The sequence below is a fragment of the Aphanomyces astaci genome (assembly GCF_000520075.1).
Source record: "Aphanomyces astaci strain APO3 unplaced genomic scaffold supercont1.9, whole genome shotgun sequence".
Taxonomy (NCBI): domain Eukaryota; phylum Oomycota; class Saprolegniomycetes; order Saprolegniales; family Verrucalvaceae; genus Aphanomyces; species Aphanomyces astaci.
This window is the reverse complement of record NW_009798272.1, coordinates 493,602-517,502: the sequence shown is the minus strand read 5'-3', so window position 1 is coordinate 517,502 and position 23,901 is coordinate 493,602. Positions and strand designations below refer to the sequence as shown.

Genomic DNA, 23,901 nt, shown 5'->3' with positions numbered 1-23,901 from the left:
CCCATGACCCTAGGATAGCTTATACAACCCCCATTTACTCGACCATCACTGTTGGTCGTTGCAGGTCGGATTTGTGAACTGCAACATGTAACGGTTGTCGGTTTCACATTTCAAGACTACAGTATCACCTCTGAAACTGTCGACAGTGGAGTACGAAAACCCGGATGCCGCCACCGCTGCCGAGTCTGGGGAAAAAGCCCCCATTGACACTGCATCCCGTGGCCCCATTGGTGGGGAAATTACCCCCCAGTAGGTCACGGCTGCACATGTTCAAGGCAAAGCCCCAGCGCAGCAAATTCGATCACAGCCACGATTTTGACATGAAACCAGACACCCCCGAGCCTCAGTTGATGGTTTCCCATCGATACTTGTCGTCTCGGAGCATTGTGGACTTCCTATCGGACGATGGGCGAGGCGACGTCGAAAACGACAGTTCTGGGAGAGTGTTGGAAGGTACCACCACCACCACCACCACCACCACCTCGAACGAGAAAGCGGTTGTGTTGTCAAAGGAATTGGTGGCCCTCAAGTCGATTCAAGGCCGCGTCGATCATGTACGATCCCGTGGTGGGGATTTATTTCTTCCCCGTTGAATACTTGCCTAGGTCATGCTCGCGTTTGACGAATCCATGGCCAAAGCCAGCGTCGCGTCGTTCGACTCGGGTGATCCAATGGCCCCGTTGACGTGGAAAGTGGGCGAAATCCTCATGGCCACCCACGAGTCCCTCACCATGGCGTCTGGGTTCAACGAGCGCCTCTTTACCAAGGTGCCATATGATGTCTCTACCTTTCCCCCTTTTCGCCATACTGTAGCATCGTCAATATTTGCACCCCCATCTACCACAATAATAGCCCAATTTAGATTCACACTGGACCATTGTAGGACATGGACGAAGTCAAAGTGCTGATGTCGAGGGATTCACAATCGGTTGTGGACGACTGGGCCATGGAAAGCACCCCCGCGATGCGCAAGCTCACTAACTTGTTCCACCAAACCGTGAAAACGCTGCAAGACATGCAGTCGGCGGACCGCCACACCTCCCCCAGCAGCACCCTCTTGGCGCCTTCGTCCAAAGCGGCGGTGCATGGCGCCATCCTCGTTCCCACGACTGGTCTCTCCGACGATGCCGCCAAGTTAGTCCAGCGACTACAGAATGAAAAAGCCATCTTGATGGGCCAACTCTCCGAAACGTCCAACATGTACACGTCGATCGCAGAAGTCGTGAAAGAACGAGAAGACGACGCGAAGCGGCTCAAGACGCTCTTGCACGGCAAAGTAGACGAGATCACCCGGCTCAAGCAGCAATTGTTTGTCCTCAACAACGAAGAAGCGAAACGCGACGAGCAGGAGCGAAGTGTCGCGCACTGGAAGGAAAAGTACATGACGCTCTTGAATGTTCACCACGTCTTGGAAGGGACCATGCGCGACGCCGCCAAACGAGCCAGTGGTATGCCGCCATTGAATGTGGTTTTGTCAAGTTTGCATTTGCATTTGCGCCCTCTGGACTGGACGTTGTTGCGCAATGCCTTCCATTCTCGGTTGAATGCAACTACGGCTCAACGATGATGGCCTTGTAGACTTGGCGGCGAAGGTGCAGGAGCTGACCCTGCGAGACGTGCACACCCATGTGCAGCTCACCGAAACCCAAGCTCTGTTGTCGGCGGCCCACGACGAAATGGCCAAGAAGGCGGAGGAATCGGCGCGGCGTCAGAGCGTTCAACTGCACGGCGTGGCGCACGAGTACGAGCACGAGATCAATGACTTGAAGGGTAAAGTGAAGGAGCTCAAGGACCAGCTGGGGGAGTCCCAGAAACTGCACAAACTTGCGCTGGAGCGGCAACGCACCGACATGAAAAAACATTTTGACAGCGTCTTGGCGGCGGGGCACCACGGGTTCACAGAGCACGGAGAAGACCGCGACGTCTTGACCCGAGGTCGGAACGACAGCGCGTCCCTGGCCGCTGCCCAGAGCGCTACAGCATTGGTCCCGCAAAACACAGCGCCACAACTCAATTCATGCACGTCGGATGTTGAGCTGGACACATTTGATGACGATCATTGCGATGACGACAGTGGGGAAAACGACGGTGACGATGGCGACGATATAGCAACCAGCGGACCTAACATCAGTGACGATGACGACGAAGAGGAGAAGGACGACAAAGTTGAAACGACCAACGATGGTGACGATGGGGACCGTAACTCACCAAACGAAGCCAAGCACCCACAGCCGACGCAGCAGGTCGAGGTGTGGCACGGCGCCCCCCGGACGCGACGACAGAGCATCCAAGAGCAACACATCCACAATCAATTGAGCGGCATGATCAACAAAGCGTTCACGGAGGGCAGTGTCGCCCATGCGATGGCGTCCGTGGTGCCTCCATCGGAAATGCTCTCGAGTACCGTGCCTCGGCGTACGTTAGTTATGTACCCTACTACGTTGTCGATCGATCTTGATTCTCCAATACATGGTCATATATACGTAGGCAAGTCGATTACAATGACTGGACCAAACGGACTTCCCGTGCAAGTTGAAGTGCCGGATGGTGTTGTGTACGACGACGCCGTGGTCAGGCTCACGCAGCACGCTTCTACTGGCAGTCGGCGGACCAGCATGAAGGGCAGCGTGTCGTCGCATGATCTGTCCAGCACTCGCCCATTCGAAGGAAGGATGTCGCCCCAGTTGGGCGGTGCCGAAGCGGCGCTCGATGCCACCATGCGAGCCATGGATTCGACACCTGCCAACGTCGACCCGGAACTCACTCAGGGCGACCGAATTGTCCAGCTCCAACAGCGCTTTGACGCGGAAAAGGCCATCCTCAAGCGCAAGTTCATCGATGCGATGTGCCTCTTTCGACAGCAAATTATCGACCAATACGACAAACGAGCACACGAACTGGTGAAAAAACACCGCGCCGAGGTCATCCGCATTGCCACGGTGGCAGAGTCCAAATTTGGCAAGCTCCTGGACGAGAAAGACGACTTGCTGCATGAAGCCAAGCGCACGATCAAGTCGTTGTACAAAAGTTTAGCAGTGTCCAGCGACGCCAAGACGGTAGAGTTTTCCCTAATGATGGTTTTGCTCACTACTTCTAACCTCGACCATCGGACTACCAATAGACAAATCAAAACAAAAACCACCACGATGTGTCAGCGGTGAAGCAGATTCTCAAGTCGACGTGGTCACTAGTGTCGGCAAAACGCATGAGCAAACGCCTCGTGTCTATCCATCAATCCGAGCTTGCTGAATTGTGCAAGAACCTCCAACACACCACAGACACACCGGACGAACGACCGACCAGCCCAACGCACGCGACCCCCCTGAGGTCCTCATCCCCTCAACTACCCCCCGAGGAATCGTCCGCGCCGCTCCAGTCCAAATCGCCCACTCCCGTATCATCAACGCCCGTCACGTCACGCACTCCCACTCCACTCCCCCTTGCCCCTGCACTTAACATCCCAGAGATTACGCTGTCAATGCCGGACGTGGACATTTTGCTGCCAGATCCCCAACCTCCGCCGCCGCAGCTACGAGTGTTTGAGGCTCGACAGCTACTGCCTCGACGAAGTGTCACATACACTACGGCCGAAGTCCCCACGGTGGTGGTGGCCAGTGGGGTCGTGGCCAGTGGGGTCGTGGCTCGCCCAAGCATGCGAAACAACAGCACGCAAGTAGGAGACGCTGAGTGGAACCCAGAGCACATGGGAATGGATAATAGCGACGATGCGAGTTCTGGACAGACGACGTTTTCGAATTACGTCCTGGAAGGTACAGGCATGTACAATCCAGACCCTAGTCGTCATCACCACCATCAAGGTCACCACCCCAACCGGTTGTCTCCCTCGTTCCACCACCTTCCAAACAACCAGGCTGTGCAACCATTGAATGATGGTGGTAGTAGTATAGTCGACTCGATGCTGATGTTGCCGCGGTCGTTGTTGAGCCACCAGTACAACGCCAGCAACGGAATGTACACTCCCCCATCAGTGACCAAAGTGCCTTCTCGCCACGCGGTACACCAGCTGATTGAAAACTATGCCAATACCCTCACGAGTTTACGCGAAAACATCAACTGGAACAAGTGGCAGTGCGTGCTGAAATGTCTCGGGCTCAAACGGATGGAGGACGTGCTCAAGGTCGACATGGACACGTCCGCGACCTCCGACCACGCCCTCATCCGGCTGCGACGGCGTTTTGCGACCAAGCGAGCCGCGTTTTCCCGCACCCATGAGACACTGCAAGCCCAACAACAGCAGGCGTGGACGCACTGCATGGATGCATTCGTGTGCTACAACACCATGGGCGATCCATGTTCGTCAGTAAACCACGATAGTAGCGTTCCTCCAATGGTACAACTTCCTACTTGTTCTGGCATAGACCCCTTGGATTTGATTAGTGCACCGTTAGGATATTCGAGGCACATCGATGGTCAAAACGAACGATCAGTTCGACAGTCCCAACACCAGCAATGCCACCCCCCTTGCGATGAGCCCTCGAAATCATCTTCGAGGGGAGTTTTCTCCCCAAACAGCCCCCCATCTTGGGGCCATTGCCAGCCCCACGGACCTTCTCCAACGATGCAAAACATCGTCGGCTGTGCAAACCAAAGGGCGCCAGGACCCAGCAGCCATGGCCAAACGGGCCTTGACGCTGGCGTCTCTCGTTCCTACCGACATTTCCGCCTTGTCGATGGACGAACGGCAGCGGTACGTCGTCGTATTTGTGAGCAACTTGCACGTATATCATGAAATTTTAGGTATTTGCTGGAGTTGAACGCGTACATGCAAACAACACCTCCTTTACCTCGAGAGCCCACTCCACCCCCGCCAACAACGGAAGGACGTACCGCCTCCACAACGAAAGAGCCGACAGCTGCATTGCCGTCATCTCGACGTGGCAAACTGCAAATGCAATTTGACCAACCCACTCAAGCTACTACGACGATCAAAGGTATCCCGTCGCAGTCGCCATTCATGCGGCGAAAGGCGCTCGAGTCGCTCCAGAAGCGCATGCGGCATACCAAACAGCAATACGCCGACAGCACCAGTGGATGTGGTGGCGGCACTGCGTTGGACCAGTCCGTTCGACGGGACCAATTTCTGCACTCGGCCCCCCAGCCAACAAACCATCACAACGTGCACCTGGCGACGTTCCCGCGGGGGGAACCAACAACTTGACTGGTTGGAGGCTGTTTCCCAAAAATAGTGAAATTTGGGTGTACCGAGTATTGGTAATTGTTGAGTCGATACAAGTAGTTGAACGTGCAGATGATAAAATAGCCCCGTGTTGTGATGTATTTATTCGACGTAGATACTGTTCATGACAGACGAATTGTGGGTTGCGTCGATTCGAATCGGGCGGGGGAAACTGAGCCCCCGTTGCTGTCGAACGGGCGAAATCGACGGCTCGTACGTTATCACGGGGTGGTCGTGGGGGGTGTTGGACCGGGTGAGGGGGGTGCCTTCGCTCGTAAAGTTCACACTCTCGTCGTTGGCTGACTGATGAAGGTGGTTGGTCGTGGATGATGACGGTCCTCCTTTGGCCTCGTCCAGAATCGAATAAAAATCAGAGGCTGGCATCGCTTCAAACAGATATTCCACGTCTGGACGTGTAGATTCGTCTTCGTCGTCAAACGAAATGTAGTCCAACACGCTGCATTCCATTGGGTTGGGGGGTGGCAACCCAAACTCCTCCAACGTCGGTGCAGGCGGCAATTCATGGACCAAGACCGGTTTCGTGGTGATTCCGTGAAGGTATCGGTACATGTGGTCGTCCAGAAATCGAGGTGCGGTTTGACCAAAGTTGGTTTTCATCATGGCCAGTGGCGGGTGCGGCGCCGACGGGAACGTGACGTTGCTGAGCAACTCCGAGGACTGCGGTTTGGTGTTTGATGTCGTTTTCTTGGGTGGTGCAGATTGAGTGCGCTTCTTGGTCATCACCGATGAGGTGTCCACGGAGGGTGATGATGCCTTTCGGGCTATGAAGTCAGCTTTCGCGGCCCGTTCCGCCAGCAGAAATCGGTCTTCTCGTCGCTCTTTTTCCATACGATCGAAATGCTTCTGGGCATGACTGCGTGTCTGAACTGTCGTGCGCGTCTGCACGAGCCGCGCAATGCGACGCCAGTCCTTGCCGTATAGTTCGATGCCTTGAAGAAACAGTTTGTGCTCGTGGTCGGACCATCGCCCGCCGTTGGGAGGCGCCTTCACGCGGATCGTGCTGCTGCTGGTCGAGTGATTGCCGACGATTCCACCTGCTAAAACAAGGTTGTCTTGGTGAACCATCTCCTTTAAATGTAGCTGCATCATCGTAGTTGGATAGAGGAATGCTGGTGCAGTTATCGTGTGTGTTCGTCTGCTCTGTTGAGTAATATCTTTGTCGTCGACGGAGGATGAGAGGTAATACAGTAGGTGGGGATGGTATTGTGGTGGTGGCAAAAAGCACACTACACCGTCTCCTACAACCTTTACCACCTATTTATTGTTCCATTTCCACAGCGTGAACAATTCAAATGCGTCCTCGCAACGTAACCGTGGCCATCCTCGTGCAGCGTCGTCGCTGATTGGCTGGCAATTGAAACCCCCAGTATATCGATCTTTGGCGAACAGGCACGTCCGGTTATCAATCCTCGAATATCCGGAGTGTGGATTATCCGGAAATGGTGCCCGCGCCATTTGATTGGTGCGTGGAATTGCATCGCGCTAACCAACAATCAATCGAGCCGCATTATCTTGAACGCAAACAACATGTCCCTCGACGAAGGCGCCCAGGTAGGTCGAGCCGCATGAATGTGGAGACTAAAGGTGCGATGCGTGTAGATCCGAGTGAAGTTCGTGACCAAGAATGCGGCGATCCGCGTCACAGAGACGCCGTTCGCTGTGCCGATCAAGCTGGCGCGCGCGGGATTGTCTCAAGTCGTCAACCACTTGCTCAACACGGCAACGCCCAAGCCATTCGACTTCCTCGTCGAAAACACGTTCCTGCGCACGACTTTGGAGAAGTATGTCGTGACCAACCACTTGACGGACGAAGCCGTGCTCACGCTCGAGTACGTGGAAGCGCACTTGGAACCAGAGGAGTCGCAGTCGCAGAACCACCCAGATTGGATCAGTGCCGTCAGCAGCTACAACGGGTACGTCGCCCTGTCTGTAGTCGGCCTCGTTTTGTTAATAGATCATGAATAATGATCATGTATTGCAGGGTGATCGTGACTGGCTGCTACGATGGGATTCTGCGCGTGTTTGCTCAGTCGGGCGAGTTATTGGGCTCTGTCAAAGGTGCGCTGAATGAACTACATTAGGTTACCTCCAACGCATTCAATTGGGTTCATCTTGGTTTCAATTTGGTTAACCATGGTTTGATATTTTGTGTTGCAGCGCACGACACCGTGATCAAGTCGATCTCGATCTACGAGGATGTAATTGTCACGGGAAGCAAAGACTTGACGGCCAAAGTGTGGTCGTGGGACGCCACGACCAAGTCGCTTGCGTTGCTCGGCGTGAATGGCGGCCACGGCAACAGCGTGGATGCGGTCGCCGTGCACGACCAACAGGTGCATCATATCCTGGTCGTGGCACGACCAACTCGAATTGATATGTTGGTACGAAGGTGGTCACGGGCAGCTGGGACAACACAGTGCGCGTATGGTCTGTGCCTACTGCCGCCGCAGTACACGACAACAACGAGGATCAAGACCGCGGCGGCGCCTCCGTAACAAAGAAGCAAAAGACCAGCGCCAACGGCGCGTCCAAGGCCAAAGTGACCCAGCAAGAAGCGTCAACCATCCTGCCAGGGTGCGTGCGCATTGGATACAGCTGAAACGAAAACATAACCATGGGTTCGGGATTGCTATATATATAGGCACACGGCGGCGGTGCTCGCGGTGGCCGTGGATGCCCATCAAGCACATGTGTTGTACTCGGGGTCGATGGATCGATCGATCAAGCTGTGGGATCTCACCACCGAACGTTGCACGCAAACCATGGTGGGTAGTAGTCAGGACTGGAAGCGTTTTGAACCAATGAAGGAAGGGGGGTCTCATGTGTGATATTTGCCTCGGTAGACTGGCAGTAGTACCCTCAGTGACATGAGTGTGTCGAGTACAGGCACGATTCTCAGCGCCCACCCAGACAACCACATTCGCTTGTGGGATCCTCGCGCGGGAAAGGCCGGCACGACGTTGGTGCAAGCAACGTTCACGTCGCACAAGCAGTGGGTCAGCGCCGTCGAGTGGTCGCCTTTGAACGCACATCAGTTTGTCTCGTCGGGGTATGACGGCGCCGTCAAACTATGGGACTCCCGCAGCTCCATCCCGCTCTTCACGCTGGCGGCACACACCGGGAAGGCCCTGGATGTGGCCTGGTTGCCCAACACCAAGCCTGCGTTCGTCAGTGGTATGTGCCTCATCGTTTGTAGTGTCTTGCCCGAGGCTAACTACTCTTGGGACGTTCATTGCAGGAGGGGAGGACTGCCAGCTCAAGTTCTACGCCACCGCCTAATGCAACGAAAAAAACAGATGAATTTTTGATTCGAGGAGTGTACCGTACAGTATTGTACATGCCATGCCATGCCATGCGCGAATTATAGCCAATCCACGGTCGACCTTGGAAATACAGATCGTGGATTGGACAGACAATTGTCAGTAGTATACCGTAATGGTACACTGTACGGAAAGTGCAGATATTGTGCGATTTGGACGATATTTCAGCCAATCAGCAGTAAAGATTCAGAATAAACACTGTGGATTGGACGAAATGACCTTCATTCATGGTGCAAAAGAGTGGGCACCGGCATTTTGAAAACAAAGCGTCCATCCCCACGATGTCGTCCCCCGCTCCTGAAGTGGCTGCCGCCGATGAAGAGAAGCCGGCAGTGGCGCCGCCTGCTGCCCCTGTGGATGTCTTTGCGACAGGTACATGGTTCATATTACCAAGTTGCTCTAAGTGTCCATCTCATGTGCATCAATCAACCAGAGGAAATCTCGCACTCGTTGGACTACATCATGGCGATGGGACAGGGCCTCGATGCCGACAAGGAATACACGGCGACCTTGGACGTATGTTGTCGTAAAGTATACTTCCACCCTCACTCGATACATAGATTGTCCGATCGAACCCCAACTCGCACTTGTTTTCCGCCGTCAGCTTCGAAGAACTCAACTTGTACGTGGCTATCGAGTGGCGCTTGCTTCATGCAGCTAACCCTTTCACAGGCCTGAAAACCTCCTCAAGGGGGTGTACGCGATGAAGTTCAGCAAACCATCCAAGATCCAAACCGTCGCGCTTCCCATGATCTTGACCGAGTACGAACGATGCCTTCGTCATGTCGTCATATATATAACCGTGAGGTAGACCTCCAGAGAACCTGATCGGACAAGCTCAAAGCGGCAGTGGCAAGACCGCCACGTTCGTCCTCGGCATGTTGTACCGCGCCACGAAAGACACGACCAAGCGCGTGCAGTCGTTGTGTTTGGCGCCGACCCGCGAACTGGCGCGTCAAATCATGGCCGTGGTGACCGTCATGGGATCGTTCTGCGGAATTGAGACCTTCCTCGCCATTCCCGGCAACGAAGTCGAGAAAGGCCAGCACATCACGGCGCAAATCGTGGTCGGGACACCCGGGCGCGTCGAGTCGCTTGTGAAGAAGCGCACGCTCGACCTCACACATCTCAAGGTACGCGATCTCTTACATCTTTTTATCATTCTAATTGTCTATATCTACGATTTGAAGTGTCATTTCTACAATTTGAAATGTCATTTTCTATATTGTCGATTTGATACAAATTTGGGGAGGGGGTGCAATCGAATCGCGCCGACCAAACCGATCCACAATCGATCTGATTGGTTGTTGAATTTCATTGAGATGGTTTTGATTGGCTAATAATTTTGAGCTCATCTAAAGTAGCCAATCAAACCGATCTAAATACCAACGAGAAACCACAACACAATGAAATTTCACTGGAAAGCACAATATTCCGATATCGTTTCTACTTGACATGTGCATATCGCATCTGTATTTTATCATGTTTTGGAGGTCGAATTGTTGATTTTTATTCGTTCACTACCTTATGTGTAATATAACAACTCCCATATACCGACGATACGTTTTGTGTAGATTTTTGTATTGGACGAAGCCGACGTCATGATTGACGAAAGTGGCATGCGCGACCGGTCGCTGGCCATCAAAAAGTACGTTTCTATATATATATATAATATTATATTTGTATATAATATATGTATATAATATTTGTATATAATATATGTATATAATATATGTATATTATATCTGTACATATATTATATATATATATATCGTACATAGCCGCCTCTAAAATCATATATATTGTACCAGGATGATCAAGAACCCAGCGTGCCAGATCTTGCTGTTTTCTGCCACGTACGCCGACGACGTGCGCGAATTCGCCGAGAAGATGGTTCCCAACCACAACACGATCATGGTCAAGAAGGAGCGGCTGTCCCTGGATGAAATCAAACAATTTTGGATCGATTGCAAGAGCCAGAACCAAAAGGCGGAAGTGCTGAGCGACTTGTTTGGGTTGCTGAACGTGGGCAAGAGCGTGATCTTTGTGCACACGCGCGAAACGGCCAAAAAAGTGACGGCCAACATGCGGGAAAAGGGGCACAAGGTGGGCATTTTGCATGGCGCGGACATGGCCAAGGAGGTGCGCGACCAGGTGCTGGACGACTTTCGACTCGGCACGACCAAAGTGCTTATCACGACCAACGTACGAAGAAACATCCCGAGATGGACGATATGACGATGCTGTGTATGTGTATAGGTGCTGGCACGAGGTATTGACGTGATGGGAGTATCTCTGGTGATCAACTATGACATTCCTGTGAACCGAGAAGGACACCCGGTACGAACGACTTCACGAGACCGCTGTTGTTGTTATTGGTTGGTAAAATGGATGGGAGAATTGGATTTTTTCAAGAGCCTACTAACTACTACAGTACTCGTCGCCCCCCTCCTTGAGATGGATAAATATTATTTTTGGGGGGTATTTGGTATTGTATTTGGAGAGTTATCTATATATGAAATGGATACAATTATTTTTGGGGGGTATTTGGTTTTGTATTTGTATTTGGAGAGTTATATTTATATATACTAATATTTATAATTGGTTACGAATATCGTAGGACCCGGAAACGTATTTGCATCGCATTGGACGCACGGGTCGGTTTGGGCGCAAGGGCGCGGCCATCAACTTTGTGTACGACACCAAGTCCAAGATGGATCTGGCGTTCATTGAAAGCTACTACGAGAAGAAGATCGAAGAGGCGCCCGTGGACGACTTGGAAGCGTTGGAGAAGCTCTTGGCGTGGACGTAACAAATACTAGTCGTTTACCTGGGAACATTAACACAACAACACCATAGTACATACAGGGTACTAGTATACTACGTAGTAGTACTAGTATTTATTGGGGTGCACAAACTAACAGCGTGGTGACAGCATGTAGTGTGAGAGCAATTTTGGTTTTTATGAGTGTCTTACCGGGTACAACCGTCTTTTTATAACAGTTGAAATATGTCACGTTAGGAGCAATTACGATGCGTCGAGAGTAGAGGATGCCCATATCAGTAACTACTATGTACACTACGTACTACTAGGACTACAGTAGTACTTACTATACATATACTATTAATAGTTACACCTCGAAGTACTCATTTATGATGTTGCGCTAGTGGTAAGGATGATGTGTGGCCGGATAGCAGCGCTACGCTTCGGAGTCGTTGGGTGGCGTATTCATGTTGGGTTGGCATACTACTGTATTGGTGTAGTGGAGGAAGGAAATGCGCTAGCCTCGTCCACGTCTGAATAAGGCGCAGAGGGTTACCATCTGGAGGGGCACGATGCAAGCAGAATGTATGCCGGTTGCGGTAGTTGACTAGATAAAGTTGGTCCAGTTGAACATCAATCACGAGAGGACTACAGTTGCTTGTCCCAACCGCCACTTCTAGAATTCATAAACAAGATTCACTGCACAAATCACAGCGTGCTTGCACTTTAACACAACGTCGATGGAACCTGGTGATGTTGGCGACGTTGGGACGGCGGGGGCATCCGTCGACAATGCCGAAGACGACGCGGTGGATACTAAGGTAGCCAACTGGGCCGAGCTCGAAGCCCGCATTGACCAATGCGTCAAGCTCCACCCCAACATTGTCACGCTGAACGTGGGGGGCACGACGTTCCAAACGTCCAATGCTACGCTGCTGCGCTGGGAAGGCACGTACTTTCATGCGTTGCTCAGGTCTGGGCGGTGGAAACCCGACGGCGACGCGTACTTCCTAGACCTAGATCCAACTCTGTTTCGACGCGTCCTCTTCTTTCTGCGCACGGAAAGGATCATGTCGATGGTGGGGCTGACGGCGGTTGAGTAGGACGAGTTTTTGGCAATGCTCGAGTATTTGAAGGTGGACCTCCCCGCCATTCGATGGGACCCAGAGACGCACGGACCAGACATCGCGCTGTCGAAAGACTTGCGGACGATTCAGTGGTGTCGAAAAGGTCGAAAGTGGCAGGGCGCGGTGGCCGAGGAGCCGCTGGTGGCGACGTTTACAATCCGCGTCGACAGTGCCCTTGGAAGCTACGCCATCGGCCTCGGCTCGTTCGGCATGATACCCTTTAGCAGCGAATCCATGTCGACCTGCTACCTGTACGTGTCTCATGGAGCTATGTGGCTAAAAGAGATTCAGATCCACAGGCTGCCTCCAATCGAAGAGGGCGACGTGGTGACGATTCGGCGGACGACGTTGCATGTTATGTTTGCCGTGAACGACGGAGAGCCGTTCAAGATGAACCTCGTGGGCCCGTCGGAGGAATTGTATCCTGTTGTGTTCATGGTCACCCAAGCGCAATTTACGATTCTAGACTAACAAGGCGTGGATTCTAGCACTTTGGCTGCTCGTTAGAGATACTAGTACTACTACTAAGGTTACTAGTTTCAACGAGAATATGGAATGCAAGGTGATTGCAAAAGTCACATTGTAGCGTACTTTGTTGGCTTGGGTTCCTGCAATCCGTGTACTGTGCATTAACTGTATCGCAGGGTACAATCAGCGAGGCCAACCGTGTTAGTTGACATAGATGCGATCGGAGGCGGCAATGGGGACGTCGTTGCCACTCATATCGCGGTGCTGCATGAACCCTTGGTCATCAAACTGCCACAGCTCGTTGCCGTGGCAGCGGAACCACTGGCCATCCGACACGCGCTGGTACTCGTACGTGAACCGCACGGCAATGCGGTTGTGGTCATGGCACCACAGGTTCTTCACGAGCGTGTAGTTGGTCTCGAGTGCCCATTTGGACCGAAGGAAGTCGACGACGGCGGCGCGACCGACAAAGATCTGATCGCGGTTGCGCCACACCGTGTCGGGGGTGTATGCAAGAGACACGCGCTCGGCGTCTCGGGAGTTCCATGCATCCTCGGCGGCCTTGACTTTTTGCAACGCGGTCTCGGCCGTGAACGGTGGAAACGGAGCTCGTGGCGTCTCGCCGTGTACAGCAAAACCTTCGAGGGGTCCCTTGGACGTCTCGAGCGTGTACAACGTCGACTTGGCGCTAGATGTGAGCTTGTTGAGCGTCGCTAGCGAGCTCCAAAGTGCCTTCTTCTGGGCCATGATGAAGGAGTTGTGATCGATCTTGATGATTTGAACCTTGGAACTCCGCAACATTTTGGAAACGAACCAATCAAAATGAAGCATGATTCTAAGTGGATAAAGTATATTCGAGGAATTGTACCCAACAAGGCGAATATCCGATTGCTCCATCAAGCGTTATATAGTCATCAATCTATACGTGTAATATACTACTTCGAGGTAAAAGTCAGGTAGCGGATCGATTCTCTGAACGCTATCTAATTTCTGAACGGTTTCAATATCTTTTCTTGGTATTTTATTAAAATTAAGTTCTTACGATTTAATTTCAATTATACAGTACAATACGTATAGTATTGCGACATTGTGATCAGAAAGTGTGTGCTTGGCTATGGTAATATTCATGCTTGTAATATACTACTCCGGAGTAGTAATATAGAATTGCACACAATGAACTTTACTGTTGCGGTTGCCATTTTTTGGCACTATTCGGACTTTTAGAAATTACGTCCCGCAGATTTTCTATTTTCAATTGCAGCAAATCCTCCGGATAGCGCAAGGTTTTCCATTCTATATCCGTAACTTCGAATTGAAATAGAATTAAAAACACCGTTGGAGATGCTCTTAACGTTACTATAACGGTACTAGATTCTGCATGCAGCATTTGTGGTTGGAGACGAAGAGATTAAAAAACGTATTCACAGTCAAATTGGCCCACTAGAAAATTTCTTTGCATTCGTCTCGCCCAAACGGACAGTGTACTTGTATGTTATTAATAACATGTATTAATACTAACTTACTGTTAGTAAAACAAAAGCAGGAGTGCCGAGCCAATTGTTTGCCCCACTTTCATTTGATTTCAGTATGTATTTAACAGTAATTGTGAGCATTGAAGTTTGAGAAAACATATGGGCTAGATTTTACCAAATTTGTAGCGTTATCTTATTCACTGTGAATATAATTTAAAACTTAATGGTGAAAATTAAAGGGTGCAAGAATTGATACCGAGTAACATTACTGTGAATTTCCCAATTCTGTCCCCTTCGCTGACTGTGAACTCCGCTTCAACCTCGCTGCGACATTTGATTGGCTACCAAACGCAATTCGGCGAGGATCGGTTACTGCGAGGTTCGATTGGGCGGGGTTAGGAAATTCATATCGAATCTACAATACTATTAATACTGTAGTACAGGTGGTACAACAGGCACGCCTTCAAACCTCGTTAAACTGATTACCTCTTACAACCTATACGTTCGAACGACTGGTTAAAACTGTAATTTAATGCCCTATCACAGCACTGTCACGAATTTGTATGTTCACTGTCAAAATAAACCACCAACGACGACAACATGAACTACACCGCGGCAAGGGACGACACTTCGCACAACCTCCACGAAGAAGATGAGGCAGGCTTGTTTCGCGGGTACGTCCAGAGAATCCAAGGCAACGAGACGACACCAGAGATATGTCCCGCCCTTCCCATGCTGGCCATTCTACCAGCCAACCGCACAGTGTCAAACTACACCCGAGAGGCATACGCCGCAAAAGCCAAGGTCATCTTGTGGTCCTTTATCGCGAGTTTCAGCGGCATTGCCATCCTTGCAGCCATTCAATTCACCCTTCATGCTGAATACTCGTCTGGTGTACAGGTACATACTAGTATGCACTGTACAGTCGTCATCACAATGCGTTCCCAAGTTGTAATGTGCGTGTGTGTTTTGCTTGACCAGGTGCAGGCGATCACCGGATCATTTGGCGCCATGGCGATTCTCGTGTTTGGAGTCGTTCAAGCTCCGTTATCTCAGCCCAGAGTACATTTATCCGATATAACTTGTATGGCTTCTTGCACTGATGAAATGTAGAATTGCATTGTGGGCAACACACTGAGTGCGTTCGTGGGCGTCTTGGTCGCCGATGTATTCCAGCACGTGGCACCCGGAGACGAGTGGAAATGGCTCAGCTGTGCGCTTGCAATCTCCATCTCCCTTGTGGCCATGCAACTCACAGACACTGTCAATCCCCCAGGTGGGGCCTCTGCCCTTCTCGCCGTCACATCGGGGCGTGAAATCCAAGATTTGGGGTATCTGTACGTCGTCATACCCGTGTTCACTGGCAGCTGCGTCCTAGTATTGGTACGGAGCCTACTGTAGTCCATTCGCTCAGTTGGCGTGGTGTAGGTGAGTGTTCTTCTCAACAACATTCAGCGACAATACCCTCGCTACTGGTTTTCCAAATAGTAATAATCTTTAACATCATGCAACACCCAAATGTGTACTACGTAGTATAACGTTAGTATTACCGCTGTCGTGCAGTGCTAGCGAATGTATATCGAACGGGAAGTATACGTATATGCTCGATCGTTTGTATTCTCCATGCTAGACCTGGTATCCCGTAGCTTGTGACCTCACAACCTTCACGATCAAGTAGACCACCAATTAATGTAAATGTGAACTCATCATGACGGGTATCTAAAAATAGCCCACCAATCATATCGCATGTGTATCCACTACAGGGTGCATACTACTTCGAAGTATGCAGTAAATGTTTACTGTTAACAACGTTGTTTTTATTATTATTAGCACCACAGCAACAAAAGACGGATGGTGCAGCACATGACGACATGCGATCCGCCTGCACCTCCGTCGACGCCAGCCGACGATGGAGCGGACGTAGGGTTCCAAAGAGTGTCCGACACCGCTCCGTTGAAAGGACCCTTGCTCATGGGCACGTACGCCCTCAAGTTTCGCGGCGTCGAGTCGATGCCGGCCAACCCCGAAGTGAACGCGGCGCATCGTCGCCTCGCCATCGATCCCACGCACCGCAACGCGACCTGGGACAGTCATCGACGCCGCCATCGCATGATTATCCTGTTTTGGTCGTTTGTGAGCAGCTTCTGCGGCATTGGCGTCCTTGCTGCGATCCAGTACTCTGTTCAAGCGACGTACGGATCCGGGGTCAAGGTTGACAATCTACTATTTACTTGCAGCCTTAGCCGTGCCTGACTGCTCTTTAGGTGACGTCAATCATCGGTTCCTTTGGCGCGACGGCCATTCTCACCTTTGGCGCGATTCAGTCGCCCCTCGCACAGCCACGGGTACTTACGTCGGTTCGAGCTTCCTCCCCTTCACCCGAGTGTGGGTGTGTTGTTGGTAGAACGTGGTGCTGGGCAATACACTGAGCGCCATTGTGGGCGTGTCCATCTCGCAACTGTTTCTCCATGTCGCTCCAGGGGACGGCTGGAAGTGGCTCAGCTGCGCGTTGGCCGTGTCGCTGTCCCTCGTCGTGATGCAAGTCACCGACACCGTCCATCCCCCCGGAGGCGCCACGGCCCTCATCGCCGTGATTTCCGGCCCCGACATCCAAGAGCTTGGGTACTTGTACGTGGTGATGCCCGTGTTTACCGGCAGTTGCATCCTGGTCTTGGTAAGAAGCGAGTACAACAAACACTCTTCATTCGCACAGGTCTGAGTGTTTGTCATTGTTTATAGGTAAGCGTCGTACTCAACAACATCCAGCGCCAGTACCCTCGCTACTGGCTCTATAAGACTTGACTCTATGGTAGTACAGTAGTAATAATCGTTCCAATCTGATGTATCAGCGGTTGCTGTTTTGATAATAATCTCTGGGTTAGTGGCCTACCGGTAATGATAATACTAACGTTATTAATAGTAATTCGAATAATTAGTACTACTATTAGGGATGATCCGTAACAAGCCATTAACGTTACCAACACTATTTCTTGCTCATCCTTGACCAGGGCAGGGGGTGTCAATAATATCACACTATTTAAAAACATCTTTAAATAGAGTTAACTGGCCATTTCCGCTCACCAACAAACAAAGCGGTGTTGCCTCGCATAACTTTTATATGGCTTTGCCTTCCTCGACTGTGTCCATCCCAGCCTCGTCCTGAAACGTGCATCTATGTCCTACTAGTACGCCATGGCTTCCCCTTGTACAGTTTATTTAGATATACATGCTGCTGGCTTGTTCCATATGTTGGTCAATCTCGGTTCACGGCCACGGGGCCCCTGGACAGCACTTGAATGTCTTTTTCGATCTGTGTCAGCTCCTTCTCGAACGTTTCCTTCCGCCGGACCTTGCCCTGGGTGTCGAACGACACGTTATGGCACAGCTTTTGGTACTTGGCATTGACATGGTCCCACTTGGCTTTGAGCGCGTCAATGAGCTGGAGGCGCTCGTCGTCGTCCATTGCTTCCACCTTTGGCTCTTGATCCGCCAAAATGTTTTTGTTTTGCCGGACAAACTCCTCGATCATTTCGTTCTCTTGCTCGATCTCTTGCTTCACTTCGCGCAAGTACTCTGGCACCTAACGTTACATTCCCCATCAAACACGATGAGAACGTCATGCCTTGTCACATTGCACTTTGTGATCATGTCCTTCAACTTCACATTTGTCAGTCCACGTCATTCATGCTCACGACATTCCTTCACTTCAATCAATGTTATACATATGGCACGTTATCACAACAACGTCGTGTCACATGTTGCATATCCGGATGCCACCAACCTGGCCGTAATCGGGCTTGTCGCGGTAGACGGGGGCCGCAGCTTTCACCCGCGCGCGGTTGCCTGGCACGTCCAAGATGGCTTCCACGGCGTTGGCTGCGATAAAGTTCTTGGATGTTTTCAAGCCCATCACGGGCTTTTCATTGGCTTTGACCAGCGGGGGCTTTTTCACCCCGTCATACGTAAACTTGGTCGCTACAGACACACACGAGTCAACGTGATGATATATATACCACTTCGAAGTATATCCAATGCGATGTCCTTTTCTGAAATAATATATAAATCACTTTGGATATACACACACACATATATATATATTGACTGTGGAGCACATCAAACAACGACGTACGTTTGGACGGTGGCATGTTGCATTTCGAGTGTTTCTTTGTAAAGTCCTTGGGGTCTGGCTTTTGAGGCAACTTGCCAAACGTTTTCGCCGCAGTGGGGGGCGTCCGCGGCTTCTCTTGGCCCAAATTCGATCCGAGCAGCTTGGTCTTGCCTTGCAACCCGAACGTCGACGCCGTCGGCTGCGAGTTGGGGTCGTGTGTGCTCGTGTACCGCGTGGGCTTGTCCGGCACGACCACAACCTTTGGGATGAGGTTGTAGATGCACTCTTCCCGCTGCATGCTGGTGGTGTTCGAGCTAGTTTGTGCTCGCAAGAAACGAGTATGACCACCTACCTGAACCCAAATTTAGCAATCCACACCTTCCAACGCAACTGCCGGCCTCGCGGCTAATTATAGAACCCGACCCTCCTCTCTAAATGGGATGAGAACCCAAGGGCGGCTTATGCCTGCTTGCTTGTACTTTATAAAGTCCTTACTCATAACACTGGGAATATCCCCTTCAATGGCCACTGAACGATGCACAAACAGGGGGGGGTTATGCTGCTTGGGTTGTAAGCCCCCCCCCTCTCTTTGAATTTGACTAAGTCCTTTTCAGTTGCCACCTAGTGCCCTCTAAACTGTACCAAACTCCAATCCACGGTCGTGTGTGGTCAGTTTGCCGCATGTATATGTAGTTCGTTTTCAGCCAGAGTGACATTACGATGAGACCAAAACGGATAAGTACCCACCGAGTACATGGGTAGAAGAAGGGAAGCAAGCACAGGTCCAGCCAGGGTGGTTGATTAAGGAGATTAAAACACGATCGTGTCCAACATAGCACCGAGGCACTGTACGGTATTGAGCGCCATGAGATCGTACACGTCGGACTCGAGGTGCTTCTTGGGGTCGATCTTACCGACGTTGGACACGACGAGTTCGTCCGCGGTCTTCTCGTCCTCCTCCTGCACGCGCTCGTTGTACTGCTTGGTGAGTTTGAGCATGGACGTCACCATCTCCTCGTTCTTGGCCGAGTGGGCTTCGAACTCGGTCAACACAAGCCCGTCGCTCCACGTGTTCTTGTGCAGGTTCATGAGCATCTGCTCCTCCAGCTCGTTTTTGCGGTAGTCGATCGCAATCGAGTAGTAGTGTCGGTTCAGCCCGTGGATCAGCGCTTGGATGCTAGGCTTGTTCAAGTGCCCGATGTTCGACGTCGTTTGACGAGGCTCCTGGCCCAACATCATCAGCTGCGGGTTGATCAAGCGAAACGCGTCGATCACAACCTTCCCCTTCACCGACTGGATCGGGTCCACGACGATACTCACGGCGCGGGCGTTCAACGCTTCGAATGACTGCTGCGTGTTGATGTCCACGCCGCTCAACCAGCAGCCAAACCCAGGATGACTGTGATACCACCCCACGACCATCTCGGCGCGGCCGGTTTGCTTGAGCATGTCCAACATCTTGGTCTGGAACACGGGGTCCACAGCTTCCACGCTCACCCCCGTTCCGCTCTGGGGCATCGCAAACACATCCAGGCACACCACGGTGTAGTCGTCAACAAACTCCCCAAGCATGAGTCCCATCACTTCCATCGGCACCCCCGCGCGGCCGTGTTTGAGCATTTTCAACAGCGCCAACGACGAGATGTGCACTTTTTCAGCCGTATCCACGGCCGGTCCATCGTTGGCTCCGCCCATGCCATGTCCTTGCATGCCGGGAAGGTTTCCGAAGAGTCGTTGCAGGCGATCCATCGTCGTCGGATCGAATGTGCGGCGGTGAGGTGAAGAAGAATCGAGGAATCCAATTCTACCGAGGATTTCAAGTCGCTGTGATTGGGCAAAATCCAACGACGACGTTGATTGGGCAGTTTTCTCCATTTGGATTCGTGGAAATTCAACTGTTGGACTTGATATGATTCGCTTAGAGTAGAATATACATATTATTTCAGCCAATCATACAGTGCAGAGCAACATACTACAGTAGTACCGGTAGCTAACTTCACACTCCGTATGAATATAAAGTTATTGCTATAGACATGGATGGCGAGGGGTACATATATTAGATTACGATGTGGCGGAAGGCACCAATGATTGTTTCATCACTCTCATAGACGAGTTTGACGAGGGGAATTGGTGGGGCGGCAGCAGCAGCGCCTTGGACGGTTTTGGTGATGCTACTGCTTGTGGGGTTGTTAATCCTTGCTTGGACTCCACCCGAAACTGCGACAGCGCGTGCGGTGCTTGCGGGTATGGAAGCGGTTGCGCCGACGGAGATGGCGGATACCGTTCGACAGAGGACGACGAAGCAAATGGAGATGGCAAGTACGAGGACGACGCCGTGGGGGACGGCGGGAGGCTGCTGCCGGGGTATCGCTCCAGGTCGTACCCAACGGGTTGGGCTTGTACTTGCATCCGACTGGCATGATACTGATATGCTTCCTGTAGCATGCGGACCCCTCGCTCGGCTTTCATGCGTTTTGCTTCTCGGGCTCGATCGCGCATCTTGTTCAATAAATATCTACCCAAATAGAGTATTAGAGACCCCAAACCATCAATATATATATATATCGTCCCACATAGCACATGGTTGTTTGCACGATCGACAAAGCATACACATATTCTAAACTGGAGCGACATGGAGAATAAATCGAACCAATCAAATGTACACAAGTATCGGCAGAAGTATTTAGCCAATCAAACGGCAGGAAACAATCATCAGAATCAAATTAGTGTGATACCTAAATTAGTGTGATTAGTCACTACAGGACAACGTATTACGTACAAACTTCAGTACAGAGAATCGATCGACAGATTTGGCAAATCAGCACAAAAGTCCAAATTTAGGGTAAAAGAAAAACAATATATTGTCAAATTGATACGAAAGTGGAGCCCTCAGTAGATAAAGAGAATGGCTTTAGCGAATGAATGAATGGATTAAAAAGAATAACCGCCTAAACCAATCAAATCACGTTGTGTCGAATTTCTGCCAATCGCATGTCAGTCCAGTCCTCAATTCAAAGTCGAAGCAAATCAAACATCCCACGGGCGTACTGTACGTACCGAAAAGCAATGACCATGTAATCCCGTTCACTTTCTGAATGCAGTTCCAAATCCAATGTCCGGGATGCCGTGACCAGCGACAGACAGTGATTGGGGTTGTTGGCTTTTTGCGTCGACACGCGGTGAAATACAGCAGTCGCGTGGCCCAGCCGCAGCTCGAGCACTTCCTGGAGCAAGATGGCGCCGCCGCTCTTGCCCTTCCACGTGATTTCGCCGTACTTGTCGACGTTCAAGTTGGTTTTGTGCGGTCGGCCCTTGCGCCCGTGCTTGTGTACGGTCATACTCCCGAGTTTCTTCATGATGGTCGTTTCCACGTGCATGCTGGCCTTCTTCTCGTTCTCGTGGGCTTGGGCGACCATGAGCTGGACACTGCGCTGCAGCCAGTCGCACTGCTGCCGACTGGTTGTGACCACGTCCAGCGACCGCGTGGGGGTGACGAGGGAGAGACAGCAGGCCGGGTCCAGCATGCCCTTGGCGTCCTTGTACGCCTTGCGGAACACGTCGCTCTTGATTCCGCTCTGGACGGAAATCACGGTCGATAGTGAGATGCTTTTGTGCTTGTGTTGCTGCAGCATCGACGTCAGATGGTGGCCCAGCTTGGGCGTCCACCGGATCACGTCGGCGTTCTCGACCAGCAGCTGCGTCGCGTGCGGTTTGCCCTTGCGCCCGTACTTGACCACAGTCATGCCCGACACACATTGGACGGCGATGCGGAAGTCGGTGAGCTTGCGCGTGAGCTGGTCGCGAAGCACCTGCTGGACGGCGTTGCGCCGCGTGGCCTCGAGAATGATGTACTGGCAGATGAGCCACCGCAGCGAGTTGGCTTCGAGCGCTACGAGAAAGATGAGGACGACGACGTGGTGATGGTGTTGTATTCTAAACTGGAGAGACATGGAGAACGAATAAATAACGACACAACCGAAGAATCTAGCCAATCAGATTGCAGGAGCATCAACATCAAATTAATGTGAGACTTCAATTAGTGTGATACCAATCCCCGTAGGACGTTCTATTTGACACATACAAATTCAAGCCAAAGAAGAGAATTGATCGATAGAGTTGGCCAATATAAAAGCACAAAAGGCCAAATATTGGGTAAAAGCGACAATAATTACGTGTTTGGAGGGACGTACTGGAGAGTTGCTTTTGCCGAACCCCGTACGACACGTACGAAAAGTACCCGGATGCCCACTTGCATGACATGCAATCGATCATGTTGGCGCGGATCACGGCGCGGACAAGCGCTGAGCTGCCGCGGCCTCGAAGGATCTTGCGCGGGTCAGGAGTCAGGTCCCGGATGTAGGTGGTGATCGCATGCTCGTCGTCCGAGTCGTCCGGGGCCGTCAACCTCGGACTCGCGGCATCATGGATGTGAAGGCCATCGATCGGCGTCGTGCTGGGGGACTGACACAGCGTGACCTGGGAACTGGTGCGGGAATGTTCGCTGGAACTGGATGAATGGCTTGGTGGATAGGGACGCCGAGATGACGTGGATGAGGAGGATGTCGAGTCGTCAAAGAGGGACGACGCCTTGTGTGTGATGCTGCGCAGGCCATTCTTGATCTGCGAAATGGTGCGGTTCTCCTTTTTCGCAGCCTTTTCAAAGTAGTTCGAACTGTTGAGGGCGTGGGTATGCTGGTGCCTCTGGGACACAGTGATCGACGAATGATGACGGGTTGCAGGCGTTCGTTCGTGCTCGCCCAGCGCACACTGGGGTGACGGCGGCGGCGCTGACTTCATCGAAGAAGCCAGGTAATGCTGATCAAGCGACTTGGACGACGTGTTTCGCCGAAACACGTTCAAAATGGATTTCGTTACCTCCGAAATGGTGTCCGTCGGGCAATGCTGTAACGATGGGGTCAACCTAAAGATAGATAGGGTGGTTGGGAACCACGGAACCTTCTGCATATCTCGGGAAAATCTCGTACCTGTCGAATCAACTGCGGGGATTGATTCGGCGCGGCTCTAGTAGGGACGACGTGCGTTTTCCGTGGGTGTGGATGGACTACGCGAAGTCGTCGTCGACTGAGCCGGTCAATCGTGATGTGATCTGCCCCGTCTGGCCAGACTGGATATGTGGAAAATATATCATTCGGATTGGCTATAATACTAGCCAGTCTCCGTGAAGCATTTGAAATAAATCATTTTCATTGGCTGAAATAGAGACAATAATGATAATTGATGCCGCAATGCCACAATATTGTGGTCGGAGGGCCGCTGGACACGCCGTACCCATTGCTTTGATTAACATGCTTCTTGATAGAGTGCTGTTTGATCGCCAATTTGATAGCTGGGTTTAGCAGTCCAGTCCATCATTGTGTTGCTGTTGTGAATGGAAGGCAGCAATGGCATTTATCTATAACAGTC

The 23,901-nt window shown here is 51.5% G+C and overlaps 12 protein-coding genes across 15 annotated transcripts; 7 read left to right on the top strand and 5 right to left on the bottom strand.

Annotated features, from left to right (window-relative positions):
• Positions 1 to 164: 164 nt before the first annotated feature.
• H257_04986 (hypothetical protein) lies at positions 165 to 5,179 on the top strand (the record flags this gene model as incomplete). Its single annotated transcript, XM_009829664.1, has 8 exons — positions 165 to 554; positions 606 to 767; positions 884 to 1,448; positions 1,579 to 2,415; positions 2,488 to 3,056; positions 3,122 to 4,351; positions 4,410 to 4,708; positions 4,759 to 5,179. The coding sequence occupies 8 exons, from the start codon at positions 165 to 167 to the stop codon at positions 5,177 to 5,179; spliced, it is 4,473 nt and encodes a 1,490-aa protein (XP_009827966.1).
• An 85-nt stretch (positions 5,180 to 5,264) lies between these two features.
• Positions 5,265 to 6,494, bottom strand: H257_04985 (hypothetical protein). Its single transcript, XM_009829663.1, has one exon. The coding sequence runs from the start codon at positions 6,305 to 6,307 to the stop codon at positions 5,300 to 5,302; it is 1,008 nt and encodes a 335-aa protein (XP_009827965.1). The 5' UTR covers positions 6,308 to 6,494; the 3' UTR covers positions 5,265 to 5,299.
• Positions 6,495 to 6,694: 200 nt separating this feature from the next.
• On the top strand, positions 6,695 to 8,531 carry H257_04984 (hypothetical protein). 4 transcript variants are annotated; one of them, XM_009829660.1, is made up of 8 exons: positions 6,695 to 6,769; positions 6,818 to 7,131; positions 7,200 to 7,276; positions 7,376 to 7,551; positions 7,608 to 7,792; positions 7,860 to 7,983; positions 8,062 to 8,392; positions 8,457 to 8,531. In XM_009829660.1, exons 1-8 carry the CDS (start codon positions 6,746 to 6,748, stop codon positions 8,495 to 8,497), a joined length of 1,272 nt encoding a protein of 423 aa, XP_009827962.1. In that variant the 5' UTR covers positions 6,695 to 6,745; the 3' UTR covers positions 8,498 to 8,531. The 4 variants fall into 4 exon arrangements, with proteins under 4 accessions (XP_009827962.1, XP_009827961.1, XP_009827964.1 ...); XM_009829659.1 differs by having other exon boundaries at positions 8,062 to 8,531; XM_009829662.1 differs by having other exon boundaries at positions 7,860 to 8,392.
• Positions 8,532 to 8,765: 234 nt separating this feature from the next.
• Positions 8,766 to 11,488, top strand: H257_04983 (hypothetical protein; the record flags this gene model as incomplete). Its single annotated transcript, XM_009829658.1, has 9 exons — positions 8,766 to 8,910; positions 8,972 to 9,054; positions 9,099 to 9,160; positions 9,211 to 9,300; positions 9,350 to 9,671; positions 10,113 to 10,186; positions 10,350 to 10,743; positions 10,798 to 10,878; positions 11,159 to 11,488. 9 exons carry the CDS (start codon positions 8,766 to 8,768, stop codon positions 11,348 to 11,350), a joined length of 1,443 nt encoding a protein of 480 aa, XP_009827960.1. The 3' UTR covers positions 11,351 to 11,488.
• A 554-nt stretch (positions 11,489 to 12,042) lies between these two features.
• On the top strand, positions 12,043 to 12,405 carry H257_04982 (hypothetical protein; the record flags this gene model as incomplete). The annotated part of the gene is made up of 1 exon (XM_009829657.1): positions 12,043 to 12,405. One exon carries the CDS (start codon positions 12,043 to 12,045, stop codon positions 12,403 to 12,405), a length of 363 nt encoding a protein of 120 aa, XP_009827959.1.
• Positions 12,406 to 12,420: 15 nt separating this feature from the next.
• Positions 12,421 to 12,900, top strand: H257_04981 (hypothetical protein; the record flags this gene model as incomplete). The annotated part of the gene is made up of 1 exon (XM_009829656.1): positions 12,421 to 12,900. One exon carries the CDS (start codon positions 12,421 to 12,423, stop codon positions 12,898 to 12,900), a length of 480 nt encoding a protein of 159 aa, XP_009827958.1.
• Positions 12,901 to 12,916: 16 nt separating this feature from the next.
• On the bottom strand, positions 12,917 to 13,685 carry H257_04980 (hypothetical protein). Its single transcript, XM_009829655.1, has one exon. The coding sequence runs from the start codon at positions 13,642 to 13,644 to the stop codon at positions 13,099 to 13,101; it is 546 nt and encodes a 181-aa protein (XP_009827957.1). The 5' UTR covers positions 13,645 to 13,685; the 3' UTR covers positions 12,917 to 13,098.
• A 1,272-nt stretch (positions 13,686 to 14,957) lies between these two features.
• H257_04979 (hypothetical protein) lies at positions 14,958 to 15,888 on the top strand. Its single transcript, XM_009829654.1, has 4 exons — positions 14,958 to 15,269; positions 15,351 to 15,431; positions 15,483 to 15,752; positions 15,798 to 15,888. Exons 1-4 carry the CDS (start codon positions 14,970 to 14,972, stop codon positions 15,855 to 15,857), a joined length of 711 nt encoding a protein of 236 aa, XP_009827956.1. The 5' UTR covers positions 14,958 to 14,969; the 3' UTR covers positions 15,858 to 15,888.
• A 293-nt stretch (positions 15,889 to 16,181) lies between these two features.
• H257_04978 (hypothetical protein) lies at positions 16,182 to 17,225 on the top strand. The gene is made up of 4 exons (XM_009829653.1): positions 16,182 to 16,580; positions 16,634 to 16,714; positions 16,774 to 17,043; positions 17,109 to 17,225. The coding sequence occupies exons 1-4, from the start codon at positions 16,221 to 16,223 to the stop codon at positions 17,169 to 17,171; spliced, it is 774 nt and encodes a 257-aa protein (XP_009827955.1). The 5' UTR covers positions 16,182 to 16,220; the 3' UTR covers positions 17,172 to 17,225.
• Positions 17,226 to 17,566: 341 nt separating this feature from the next.
• On the bottom strand, positions 17,567 to 18,840 carry H257_04977 (hypothetical protein). The gene is made up of 3 exons (XM_009829652.1): positions 18,499 to 18,840; positions 18,151 to 18,344; positions 17,567 to 17,949 (listed from the first exon to the last, which is right to left on the bottom strand). Exons 1-3 carry the CDS (start codon positions 18,773 to 18,775, stop codon positions 17,623 to 17,625), a joined length of 798 nt encoding a protein of 265 aa, XP_009827954.1. The 5' UTR covers positions 18,776 to 18,840; the 3' UTR covers positions 17,567 to 17,622.
• Positions 18,841 to 19,201: 361 nt separating this feature from the next.
• On the bottom strand, positions 19,202 to 20,272 carry H257_04976 (26S proteasome non-ATPase regulatory subunit 14). The gene has a single exon (XM_009829651.1). It carries the CDS (start codon positions 20,224 to 20,226, stop codon positions 19,288 to 19,290), a length of 939 nt encoding a protein of 312 aa, XP_009827953.1. The 5' UTR covers positions 20,227 to 20,272; the 3' UTR covers positions 19,202 to 19,287.
• Positions 20,273 to 20,515: 243 nt separating this feature from the next.
• H257_04975 (hypothetical protein) lies at positions 20,516 to 23,598 on the bottom strand. The gene is made up of 4 exons (XM_009829650.1): positions 23,463 to 23,598; positions 22,668 to 23,398; positions 21,535 to 22,366; positions 20,516 to 20,992 (listed from the first exon to the last, which is right to left on the bottom strand). The coding sequence occupies exons 2-4, from the start codon at positions 23,272 to 23,274 to the stop codon at positions 20,539 to 20,541; spliced, it is 1,893 nt and encodes a 630-aa protein (XP_009827952.1). The 5' UTR covers positions 23,275 to 23,398; positions 23,463 to 23,598; the 3' UTR covers positions 20,516 to 20,538.
• Positions 23,599 to 23,901: the final 303 nt, after the last annotated feature.

Bases quoted from the DNA above. Each gene is read 5' to 3' on its own strand.
- H257_04985 (XM_009829663.1), bottom strand. From the start codon at position 6,307: ATGATGCAGCTACATTTAAAGGAGATGGTTCACCAAGACAACCTTGTT.
- H257_04984 (XM_009829659.1), top strand. From the start codon at position 6,746: ATGTCCCTCGACGAAGGCGCCCAG. The intron at 6,770-6,817 runs GTAGGTCGAGCC...CGATGCGTGTAG, and splicing joins CCCTCGACGAAGGCGCCCAG to ATCCGAGTGAAGTTCGTGAC. The intron at 7,984-8,061 runs GTGGGTAGTAGT...TTGCCTCGGTAG, and splicing joins AACGTTGCACGCAAACCATG to ACTGGCAGTAGTACCCTCAG.
- H257_04980 (XM_009829655.1), bottom strand. From the start codon at position 13,644: ATGGCCCAGAAGAAGGCACTTTGGAGCTCGCTAGCGACGCTCAACAAG.
- H257_04979 (XM_009829654.1), top strand. From the start codon at position 14,970: ATGAACTACACCGCGGCAAGGGACGACACTTCGCACAACCTCCACGAA. The intron at 15,270-15,350 runs GTACATACTAGT...TTGCTTGACCAG, and splicing joins AATACTCGTCTGGTGTACAG to GTGCAGGCGATCACCGGATC. The intron at 15,432-15,482 runs GTACATTTATCC...GATGAAATGTAG, and splicing joins CTCCGTTATCTCAGCCCAGA to AATTGCATTGTGGGCAACAC.
- H257_04978 (XM_009829653.1), top strand. From the start codon at position 16,221: ATGGTGCAGCACATGACGACATGCGATCCGCCTGCACCTCCGTCGACG. The intron at 16,715-16,773 runs GTACTTACGTCG...TGTTGTTGGTAG, and splicing joins CGCCCCTCGCACAGCCACGG to AACGTGGTGCTGGGCAATAC. The intron at 17,044-17,108 runs GTAAGAAGCGAG...CATTGTTTATAG, and splicing joins GCAGTTGCATCCTGGTCTTG to GTAAGCGTCGTACTCAACAA.
- H257_04977 (XM_009829652.1), bottom strand. From the start codon at position 18,775: ATGCAGCGGGAAGAGTGCATCTACAACCTCATCCCAAAGGTTGTGGTC. The intron at 18,345-18,498 runs GTACGTCGTTGT...GTGTGTCTGTAG, and splicing joins CAACATGCCACCGTCCAAAC to CGACCAAGTTTACGTATGAC. The intron at 17,950-18,150 runs GTTGGTGGCATC...ATGTAACGTTAG, and splicing joins ACAAGCCCGATTACGGCCAG to GTGCCAGAGTACTTGCGCGA.
- H257_04976 (XM_009829651.1), bottom strand. From the start codon at position 20,226: ATGGATCGCCTGCAACGACTCTTCGGAAACCTTCCCGGCATGCAAGGA.
- H257_04975 (XM_009829650.1), bottom strand. From the start codon at position 23,274: ATGAAGTCAGCGCCGCCGCCGTCACCCCAGTGTGCGCTGGGCGAGCAC. The intron at 22,367-22,667 runs GTACGTCCCTCC...TCTTTCTCGTAG, and splicing joins TCGGCAAAAGCAACTCTCCA to CGCTCGAAGCCAACTCGCTG. The intron at 20,993-21,534 runs GTACGTACAGTA...CTATTTGGGTAG, and splicing joins TACATGGTCATTGCTTTTCG to ATATTTATTGAACAAGATGC.